General features: G+C 49.1%; 1 protein-coding gene across 3 annotated transcripts; it reads right to left on the reverse strand.

Annotated features, from left to right (window-relative positions):
• Nucleotides 1-7,917, reverse strand: ACP6 (acid phosphatase 6, lysophosphatidic). Of its 3 annotated transcripts, none has more exons than XM_072885843.1 (10): nt 7,728-7,917; nt 6,744-6,872; nt 6,527-6,657; nt 5,795-5,874; nt 4,900-4,987; nt 3,148-3,280; nt 2,314-2,414; nt 857-952; nt 487-652; nt 1-165 (listed from the first exon to the last, which is right to left on the reverse strand). In XM_072885843.1, exons 1-10 carry the CDS (start codon nt 7,860-7,862, stop codon nt 25-27), a joined length of 1,200 nt encoding a protein of 399 aa, XP_072741944.1. In that variant the 5' UTR covers nt 7,863-7,917; the 3' UTR covers nt 1-24. The 3 variants fall into 3 exon arrangements, 2 of the variants coding, with proteins under 2 accessions (XP_072741944.1, XP_072741936.1); XM_072885835.1 differs by having other exon boundaries at nt 7,671-7,917; XR_012046075.1 differs by having other exon boundaries at nt 87-165; nt 487-648; nt 7,671-7,917.
• Between the last annotated feature and the right edge of the window lie 2,190 nt (nt 7,918-10,107).

The following is a 10,107-nucleotide window of genomic DNA, read 5'->3' on the forward strand; positions in this document are numbered from 1 at the left end:
TAATTTTAATTTAAGACAACTTAATCATGAGTCAGTTTGCTGATTCCCTTCCATTTGGGAGCACAGGTTATTGTACTCCTCTGGACTGACCGAGTACTGTGAAAGAACTTCTAGAAATTCTCCGAGTGGGCAGAGACCTGCTCTACATCCTTTCACCACTTGCTCCTGCAAAGGCAAAGAGACAAAATCACAGATCTCGTGCATTGGCAAAGCCCTTTTTTGCTGATACCGATGCATTCTGCGGTGGGGAAATGTGCTAGTTGAGGCAAAGACAGAGATGCAGAGGTTCAAAGTCTTTGCCTAAACTCACACTAGATCAATAGCCAGCTCAACAGAAAAGATACCTTGGCTACTGTGGATGTGTTATAGGTGTCTTATCTGACTTGATGGCATGCTCGGAACAAGTCTTGTTTCACACCTTTACACGCATGCAATGCAAAACCAAAAGCTCAAGATTTGTACAAGGGTCTTCCCCTGGGATCTTACCTCTCCATGGTAAGACAAGCGAACAAACCACTCTTTAGACTGCCGGTGCTGATACAGTTCCAGGGTCACATCTGCAGCATAAGGTGGCCACTTGCGATCAAAGGTGCCCAGTGCCACCAGGAGAGGAATAAGGGTAATGTCATGAGAAGCATAGAGAACGAGCTTTCTGATAAAAAGGGAAGGAAAAAAAACCCCAAACCTAAAATGTTAGCTGTGTTCCTCCATGGATAGCCAGTGGCACTCATGCTTTTTCTAGCAGATGAGCACTCATTCTCTTTACCCCACACATTCAACATCCTTCTGAACCAGCTTTTCACACTGACAGCAAGTCAGAATGTATAACAATTAGAGGAAGAGATCTGCCCTGTACCTGGCCTTTTCAGCTGGAGATGAGGGATCTACTGCTTCTGTAATGTTCTTCTGTAAGGTATAGAAAAGGAGACCAACACTCATCTGAAGAACTTCTCTGAAAGAAGCAGAAATAAATCTACTAGTTTTTAAACTTTCAAATAATTTCAAATGAACCCCTGGGAACCTGCTTTTCTCTTACAAACGATAACATGTATTGAGTGTAGCTAGGAACTATTAAATGCAATTCCTATGGTTACTTTTTATTTCAGCAGTTGCAGAGTCACCACAGATTCTAATGTGATTGCAGACTGGGAGGGGAGAGGTGTTAACAAGCAGCCTCATGAGGCTTGGCCCACATAAAGGGAAATCTAAAAACTCCTTGATGTTCTCTATGCTATGTTGTTTCTCTAGTTGTGATTTTTGGATGCATGGTTTTCAGCTAGGGAAGATGACTGTAGTTGACTGCAAAACAGCAACTGAAGTGGTTGGGGTCTTTGGCAGGAAGGGGAGGGGCAGGATTCAAGAAGGTGGCAGCTATATTTAAAAATTAGTTTTTATCCCTGTATTGAACAAGGAGATCTTTAGACAACTTCTGGTGTGAAGAAACTCCCTCTACCTAATGAATACATCGGTGGACATGGAGGATGAGTGACTGTGGCTCTCGCAGGTGTTGTGGTAGTGGGGGAAATCAGTCTTTCAGTACCCGAGATCTCTAACACAAGTTAAAGAAAAGGCTAAGGGCAACTGCCCTAACAGAAAAGGCAGTCCTATACCACCACCTGAGAAGAGCTGGTGAATATGGCAGCTGTGAATGAATCTGAAAGGAAAATGGCTGCTAGGCTAGCAACTCGGCCACCTTTACAAACAACTGTGGAGGAGGTAATTAACTGCATGTAGCAGCAGACTCTTTTGCAAGTAGTTACATGCATGCGGGCCTGGCATCACCTTTTCCACTAGCACCAACACTTCTCAGCCCAGCTGTGCAGGTGCCATCCCTGGGATAAACTTCCCAGGTTGCAATTCAGATTGTAGTTGTGCATCTGCAAGGGCAGCCTCGCCTGTGCAGCCTCAGCGCTCAGGCTGGAAGCATCTCCTATTCTCTTCTGCTTTTGCCTTAGACACAGGTTCACTTAAACAGCCATGGCAACTGAGGCATTCACTGCCTACCTCAGTGGCTTACTACTGTCCCTCGGAGACTACTCTCTCCACGACTGTCAGCAAAATAGGACGTAAGCCCACATCCTGGCCTCCTTGGTGCAGACTCCTTTTTGCTAGCTCGTGTTCCTGACTCAAGGCACTGGACTTTACACTGAGATGGCTGAGGCACAAACCTCATGAGAGGGCAGTAGCCTCTGGTGGGGGAATGCAGCAGATCAGAAAGGACTTCCATCTGCTGCAGTAAGCTGGTGTAGTTCATCCACCCTGGGTAACCCTAAGACAACCCCCAAGGCTGGAGGCATGGATACAGGCAATCACCTTGAACCGTCTTCCAGAACGAAAAGCAGTGAATCAACAGATCGACGCTCAACTGTCTGCTGAAAGTTCTTCAGCACAGGGGAGCTTGGCAAATTGTGCACCTGGAAGGAGAAGATGTAGCATAACAATAGGGTTTGACCCCTTCTGAACCCAGCCTGAAGACACATGGATGACTGCCCACAGAAAACAGCTGTTCATGTCACAGCATTTGTTCTACAGTATTGTACTATGGTATTCATGTGAAGAGTTCTAGGATGGTTTTAAATGTAGAGACTTGCTCTGTGTACTGAAAGGATGGATGTTTGTTCTTAAGGATACATTTCTATGTGAAGGGAGTGTAACGCCTTGAGCTGTTCAACTGACAGCCAGACCAATTACCAGTAGCTCCAGCAAAAAAGAGGTACTAAGGGAGGTACAAATATGCCCAGCTCCCTTCCAGTAGCAGGAGCAATCTGGCTTATGGGTAGTATGCTGGAACCAGGATTAAGATGACTGTTAGGTACTGACTGCCAAAACAGGGAAAGCACTTTGTAATGGGGTAAGCAAGGCCCAAGTGCTCTCTTAGCTCTACTTCATCACACTTGAAAGAGATACTGGATTTCAAGGTAAGAACATAAATACCAGAGATGAGTCTTCATCCATCCTAGAGCAAGGCTGACTCCACATCTTGCTTTTTAAAAAGGCCATGCTATTTCTATAAACTTTCTGGATTGTATAGAAAGTTACTGGGGTACCCACTGGTATCAGTGGGTGTTGATACTCTGTGGTTTCCTCCATGTGCATGGTAAAGGGATGTTTCTTTCTGTGACAGTGCAGCAGAACTGCTCAGCTCACCTGCTCAGCAAGAATGTTATCAAGGAGGAGAAAAAAATCCACAGACTTATCACCATCAATACCCATTTTCTCCTTAATTGTTTTCAAGTCATCAGAGATACCTGGCTGCTGCAGAGCATTCTTCAACTTGCACCTGTCAGGGAATTAAGAAAACAAAACAAAAACTTTTCCCACATCAGACTATCTTTGGGGGTTTTTTTGTGACCCCAGCCCAGTGGAGTTGTCTCCACTGGGAGGTGGAGACACCTCTCCATCAGTGAGAGGTAGAAGAGAAGCATCATGGGATACTGAGGGATTCCTGATGTTGGGAGTCCAAGTTGCAGAGCGGACAGACACTGTTTCTAGGTATCAAGGATGGGAGCTGGCTATCTGGTCTCCCAGAGGCAGGGGAAAAAATTAAGATGAGATGTGAACACCTCAGAAGTGGTTCCCATAAGCAAGGGCTGTGTATCAGTTAACAGATCTGGTCATACTGGAACAGTACAAGTCTGTGTCTTCAGCGAGTAGCCTTTAACTGCCTCATGAAAGGGCAGAAGCTTTGAACTGATTGCTGTATGGTGTGGGAAAAGGGAAACACCTAGATACTCACTTGTAGCTTAAATTCATCTCTTGCTTTATTATCAGCCATTTGCCTCTCTACACTGTTTTAAATTTTATTTTAAAAAGTTTAGCTGAGAATATCAGTGCTGGCCATGTACTTCAAGCAAAATATGTTGCATAGATTTTGCTTTCTCTGACCCTGATCTGTTGGGGAGGAGGTGGGAAAAGTTTTTGAAGTTTGCTTTTTTCTTTTTTGAGGAACAGTTCTAGTTTCTGTTTGAAATCAGGTGTGCTAGAAGTTCTGGCATAGGTAGCCTGTAAGCTGAGGCAGTGCTTCTTACTGCAGCTTAAAAAATCCACCTTGATGTGGTCACAAAATATGCTCAGTTGGTGGGCTGGGGGGGCAGGGAGCAGAAGAGCTTGCACTTTACTCCCTTTCTGGACAGTTGATGTTACTAGAGGAGGCTGAGTGTACTGCTCCTATGGGCCATCACCTCACTACTGTCAAGAAACCCTTTGCCTGCAGAGTCAAGCATTATATAATGAGCTTTTGCAAGTGAATTCTGAGAACTCTTGAATTTTGGACAAAAATATGCTAATGTATAATCCAACCAAACTGTAATACATTTGCCTCTCTTGTTCAGTTTCCACCCTGTGCCCAACCTGGCACAGGCATTTAGAGTACTCGACTCTGCAAACATAAATGTTCTTTCTGTGTAGGATGTTCCTTATTTTACTTCATTAGTCTTTGTTAAATGTGTCAAGGCTGAGTATATTTCAGTTTCTTCAAGGTATGAATGTGACAGGAATGTTGTAATAACCCCCAAACCAGAAGCTGAATATAAAAAGGAGGCCCAATATGTTCATGCTTGAAAAGCTTGTTAAGGGATGTAGATGACACTAATTCTGCCCTGCAGCAATGCCGCAGAATAGCTATACATTAGCTAGTAATGAGTGTTTGCTAGACACAGACTAAATTAAATTGGTCTTTCAAGGAAAAGTCTCTATATTCTTTTTTTTTTTTTCTGGTGCCACTGCTTGGTATATAACTCTGCTCACCAAGTATTTTATACAACTAGCTAACCATTCCCAAAGAACAGTAAGTGGCAGGGGAAGACACTGGGAAATGGGAAGAAAACGTGCTGTTTTAAATTACTACTGCTGAAATGAAACAGCAGTGAAATCATATGGGGAGGTATGGCTGGCAATTACCTGCTCAAGCATTTCAGGCGCTGGCAGTTGTGGTAATTGGGGTAGAGGATTTCAGAGCTTGCTTCATCAGTGACAATGACAACAGATCCTGTGGAACAAGAAGGAAGTTTCTGTGATCACTAGTGCATGTGTGTCTTTAGACTGCTTTAATCACTCCCACAGTCTTTGTGCTCAAGTCCGTTGTTGTCAACTAGCAATTCCCCCTGAGCTATCACCTGCAACACAAGCCACTGTGCTTGTTTCTGTGCACACAGCATTTAATTCCACAGGGATGTCTGCTATGCACCTTGTAAAGCTTTCTAGTTGTGTGTTTGTTTTTTCTAGTGTTTGTATGTGACAAAAATTAGTTTCTGTGTCATGAGGTGTAAGGAGCTCCGGCAAGTCACTTCTGCTATTTGTTCCTGGAACTGAATACAGAGAGAGCAGAGGCGAGATCTTCAAAACCCAGAGCATATTTCTAGGACATACAAGTAGTTGTCAGCTGTAGGATACAGCTGAAGTTACTCCAGATACCAAACTTGTAAAGGATCTTGGTACTTCTATGGCTGAGATACTTGGGTTTCTCTGAGAAACTTTTTTCAGATAAACATCGGACCTGGAACTTTTGCCCTCCTGATTCTGAAGTGGGTTAATGCTAACCTCCTCAGTAGGTCTGAAATGGCAGCATTCATGGCAACAGATCCAAGCTGAGCACCAGCAGAAAGCTACACAAAGAGAGGGAGCAAGTGACAAGTTGATAAAGAACATACAGAACCAGGAGAGTATAGGGATGAGGGCCAGGCATGAAGAACCGGGGAAGAAGTAACAACCAGGAGCCAGAGAGTTGGGATGTGCGAGGTGTGCGCATCTAGGGAAGACTGAGAAAGGAAAGGCACTGGTCGGAATTCTCCCCAACCTTCTTTCTGCTGTTGGTACAGCCCAGCTAGCAGGCACCGTGTGGACTCCAGATTCCGGAAAATATTAGTGGAACGGATGCTGAAAGAGAGAAAGCAGTTTGTGAGGTAGCACTTTCTCCTTCATGTGGACGTGGCTGCTGCTGGGGAGGACTTGCTGGAACTGAGGGTTCTGCTTTCACTGTGGCTTTGGAAACCTGTGGTGGGATTCATCTTGCCTCTCTATAGACACCTTAAATAGACACCTATATCTGAACTGCCCTTTAACTTCCCTTCAGAGACAGTGGAGATAAAAAATTGGGACTTCTCTGGTGTAATTTTTATCTCATCCTAAACCAGACATTCCCAGCATTATTGATATAAGCAACAAGGGTGTCCTTCATCTCACTGAACTTTAGCTATTTAATCTACAGTGAGCTAAATTGTGCTGCAGAAATGCCTGTTTCTCTTCACTTACCATAAAGGTGCATAATACCACTGTCAATGGCTAAACCTAGGTGATATGAATCTGTCCCTGGCATCGTTCTCAGGACTGCCAGGGAATTGGATGCTTTGTGTCAGGAGTGAGTCCTAGTACTGGGCTCTGTAGGCTGAGCAAAGATGAAGGCCCAGGGGCCAGCCAGTCTGATACAGGGTGGAGAAGGGTATGTTGGTCAGAAAGTTTCCCTAGCACAGGGCTACTTGTTAGGAGGGAGGAAGCAAGGGAAGGTCCAGGAGGAAACTGAGAGACTCACAAAACCTCAGCAGGCTTAAATGTTGGTGAGAGAAAGCTAGCTTCTTCCACATAGCTTCTCCTCAGCCTTTCCCCCAGTGCAAACATCTGCTGCATCCCTACTGTTGTCAGCTGTCCTGCAATTGCACCACCCTAAATGCAAAGAAAAAGAAGGGTCTCCAGTGGAATACAGAAATAAACAAGTCTACAGCAGGAACCACGGTGAAAGACAGCCTCACCTTGAATGTGGTCTTTTTGTATCTCTCCTCATAGCTTGAGGGAGGTTGAGGTCCTCCATTTAGGTCAGTCACCACGTAATCAAACTTAGTCTGAGCAGGCACATCTAAAAGAGTGGGATGCCATTCCACCTGTTTCAAAACAAACAAACAGTGCTTCAGTGAAAAACAAGGACTTTCAAGAGCACTAAACCAATGCTGCACTGTTATTCTGTGCTGCCTTGCCAATAACACAGCACAGAGCCAAAGAGAACGGATCTCTTCATACAGCCCATACAGAAGCGACAGCAGTGCTGTATCCTGATCTGCTGTGCATCGTGCACAGATGATGTGCAGGAAATGCAGTACTTGCTTTCCTCCCCTTGCAGGAGAAGAACCCGTAGGAAATCGTTACTGCTGCTATTTGTTACGCACTGAAAAGCTTCTTTAGCAAACTACCGGAACGAATACCTGCCAGCTCAAGAGGCTGCCTCGTTGGAGGCTGTGGGGAAGATGGATCAATCGCAATGACACCGCGGCAAGTAAGCACACGTTTGCCGAGTACCTGCCGCAACGTGTAGCGCTGCGGGGAACAGCTCATGGTGCTGTCCCTGGGAACCCCAATAACTTGTGTTGCGGCTCGCCCGTCCCCGCTTCCTTCCTCCGAGGGCTCCCTGCAGCCGCCGCGGAGCTTGCTCCCCCTGCCACCACCCGCCCCACTAACCGGCAGTGGGACCGAGCTACCGCCGTTCCGCTTTTAACTTCCACGTTCCCACCTCTTCCCCAAATTTACTCCCGGTGCTGCCTCGGGAAGGGAAAAACCCCATTTGCAGGCGGATGGAAGCAAGGCAGCAGCTCGGCGGATCGGGGTGAGGGCGGCAGCCACCACCGCTCCCCAGCCCCGGCCGCCCGCACCGCTCCGGCCCCGCGCCCGCCCCCTCCCGTCCTCACCGGCGCTGCCCCCGGGAGCGGCCGCAGCGGGGTGCGCGCCCCGTGCCGGAAGACCACCTGCACCAGCTTCAGCTCCAGCTCCCGCCGCTCCCTGCCGACGCCGCCATCCTGGGCGGCAGCCGCCGCTGCCCGCCGCCGCTGCGCCCACAGGGCCAGGCCGCCCAGGAGGCCCAGGCGGGTGCCCCAGCCCATGGCGGCGGCGCTGCCACTGCCGGCGCCCGGGGCACGGCCGCACGCGTCGCGCCGGCCGGGGGCGCGGGGGCCGACGGGAAGCGGAGTCCCCTGACTGGCTCCCGGTAGCGGCGCGGGTACCGCGGCGGACTACAGCTCCCAGCGGGCACCGCGCCGCAGGGGCGGGCTTGCCGGGGAAGCCGCCGTGCGCAGGCGCACAGGGCTGGGCGCGGTCGGGGGGGACAGGTGGGGTCTGCGGCTCCTCCGCCCCGGAGCCGCCCGGCAGCGGCAGCCGCGGGTTGGGGTGCAGCAGCGGGGCTTCGCCGCCGTCTTCTCCTCAGGGGAGGCAGCGCTGTCGCCCTGCAGCCTTCCTGCCTGCTGCTGCCCCCCCTCCCCCTCCCCTCTCTCTCTCTTTTTTACTTCAGTTTTTCGTGAGGAAACGGCCGGACGGGTGCTCCCTGCGGGCTGGCTCACTGGGTGCGGGTGTGCGGCTTCCCGGGAGGGAGAAATCCTCCTGGGTTCCGTTTTTTTTCCCCCTTCCAGCTTTTCCCTCTGAAGGCGCGTTTGGCCACGGGAGTGGCGTGTTCAGGTGGAAGAGCTCAGGCTGGTGCTTACCGGTGCCCTGAATTTGGTTCAGAGGGAAGAGCCTGCGAGGAGGGAGAGGGGTCCCTGGGTGCCTCCCCATCTGGCTGCCTGCGCCCTCCCGCTGGCAGCCGCTGGCTGGGAGGGGAGGGTGTTGCGTTTGGCTCCCATCTCACAGGGGCTGCTCACCTGTACCAGCGCTTTGGCCTTCCGTCGGCCCTTTGCTTGTGGATGTCGCATGAGCGGCGGGAGACGTTTCCCTCTCGCAGTTCCCTCCAGTTCACGTGTTAACGGCAGCGTTTCGCCGAGGGAGGGAACGGCTCGTTACCTCTGTAACTTGTTTCTCTCCCCACCCGTACTCGGTCACCCCGTTAACCTCACCAGCAAAGGTTTGCGATTGGTGCTAAATGTGGCAATGGCAATTTATTTGGTGTTCTTGTTTAAATGAGGGCCTTTTCCACCATGAGTATGCCAAACAAGGTCTTTTTCAGTTTGGATGCCCTGGGAGGGGAGCAGTGGGCTTTGACCTAGTCTCACCTGGCCTCTCGCTCCCACCACAGCTTTGGGAGCCGACCCAGCGCTGCCGTTACCAGGGCCGGAGATGAGCTGCAGCAGTGAGGCGGGTGAAGGCATGGCCCCACCGTGTAGGTAACCTGATGTTACCTGGAGGGGTTTGGCGTTGTTTGTAACATTGGAGCTGCCTCTTGGCATCCCCCGGCAGCACTCGGCGAAGCTGTCCCAGGGTGAATGTGAACCCGGTGCCTGGAGGTACACGTTCCACCCCTTGTTTCTTCAAACCGTTGCTTCTCCTTTCCTGGCAGTAATGTGCAGGACCAGTGAGTCTGCACAGATTAACTCTCCAATGCCATTTAGCATCTTTTTAGCATAGTAGCTAATAACTTTGATAGATGTGAAAGCCAGAGAGCTGTGCACTCATAAAGCCTTTCTTGGACATTATAAAGCAATTGACAGGTTCCCGTCTCCTTGGTTCCTGTGAACCTTCTGGTTCAAGACTTGGTGGTGACATCAGTCTTGCATAAGTAGTATTTTTATCAGGGAATAAGCAGTTTGCTTGTTCCTTAGACCACATCTGCTTGACTTGACTTAGATTTATTAGGGATTCCTGTGTTACCCCTTGTCTGCCATCCTGCCTCCTTATGCATGTTATAGGCTCCAGTACTCCTTTTCCTGTAGGTCTGGATCTCTACTTTACCCAGGACCTCTTTTATCCTCCTCCCTGCTTTCTTCCTACTTGTGCTGATGGTTCTTGGTGCTCTCCTTTTCCTGGTTACCCTTGTCCTCTCTGTCTCACCCCCCTGTTTCTCTTTATTCTTTCAGGGTGCCAACATTTAAAACTCTCTAAGGAGATCAGGGGAAGTTTTACAAAAATTCGGGATTTTGATGGAAGCTATCAAACAGTTATTTTACTGTCTGTAAAGACCAGTTCTTTAGCGTGTCCATAGACAACTGCAGACCTGACTACACTGCACTCACTATCTCCCTCTTTCCGATTTTCCCGTTTGAAAGCGGGTGCTGTCTGTTGGGAGCTGGAGCACTTCCTGAAATGCTGGAACTGGTGGAAAGTGGTCTTTGAAAGGTAGCCCACCAGAAAAATGCTGTGGAGACGGGGCCAAAGAGGGTGTCTACAGTAAATGAGGTCTTCAGGAAAGCTACCGAGTGGAGA

This window comes from Ciconia boyciana, chromosome 1 (genome assembly GCF_034638445.1).
Source record: "Ciconia boyciana chromosome 1, ASM3463844v1, whole genome shotgun sequence".
Classification (NCBI taxonomy): Eukaryota; Metazoa; Chordata; class Aves; order Ciconiiformes; family Ciconiidae; genus Ciconia; species Ciconia boyciana.

Coding starts and splice junctions, on each gene's coding strand:
- ACP6 (XM_072885835.1), bottom strand. CDS start 7,862: ATGGGCTGGGGCACCCGCCTGGGCCTCCTGGGCGGCCTGGCCCTGTGG. Junction 5,875..6,526: donor TTTAAGCCTGCTGAGGTTTT/GTGAGTCTCTCA, acceptor TCTCTCTTTCAG/CATCCGTTCCACTAATATTT. Junction 166..486: donor GCTTGTCTTACCATGGAGAG/GTAAGATCCCAG, acceptor TTGCCTTTGCAG/GAGCAAGTGGTGAAAGGATG.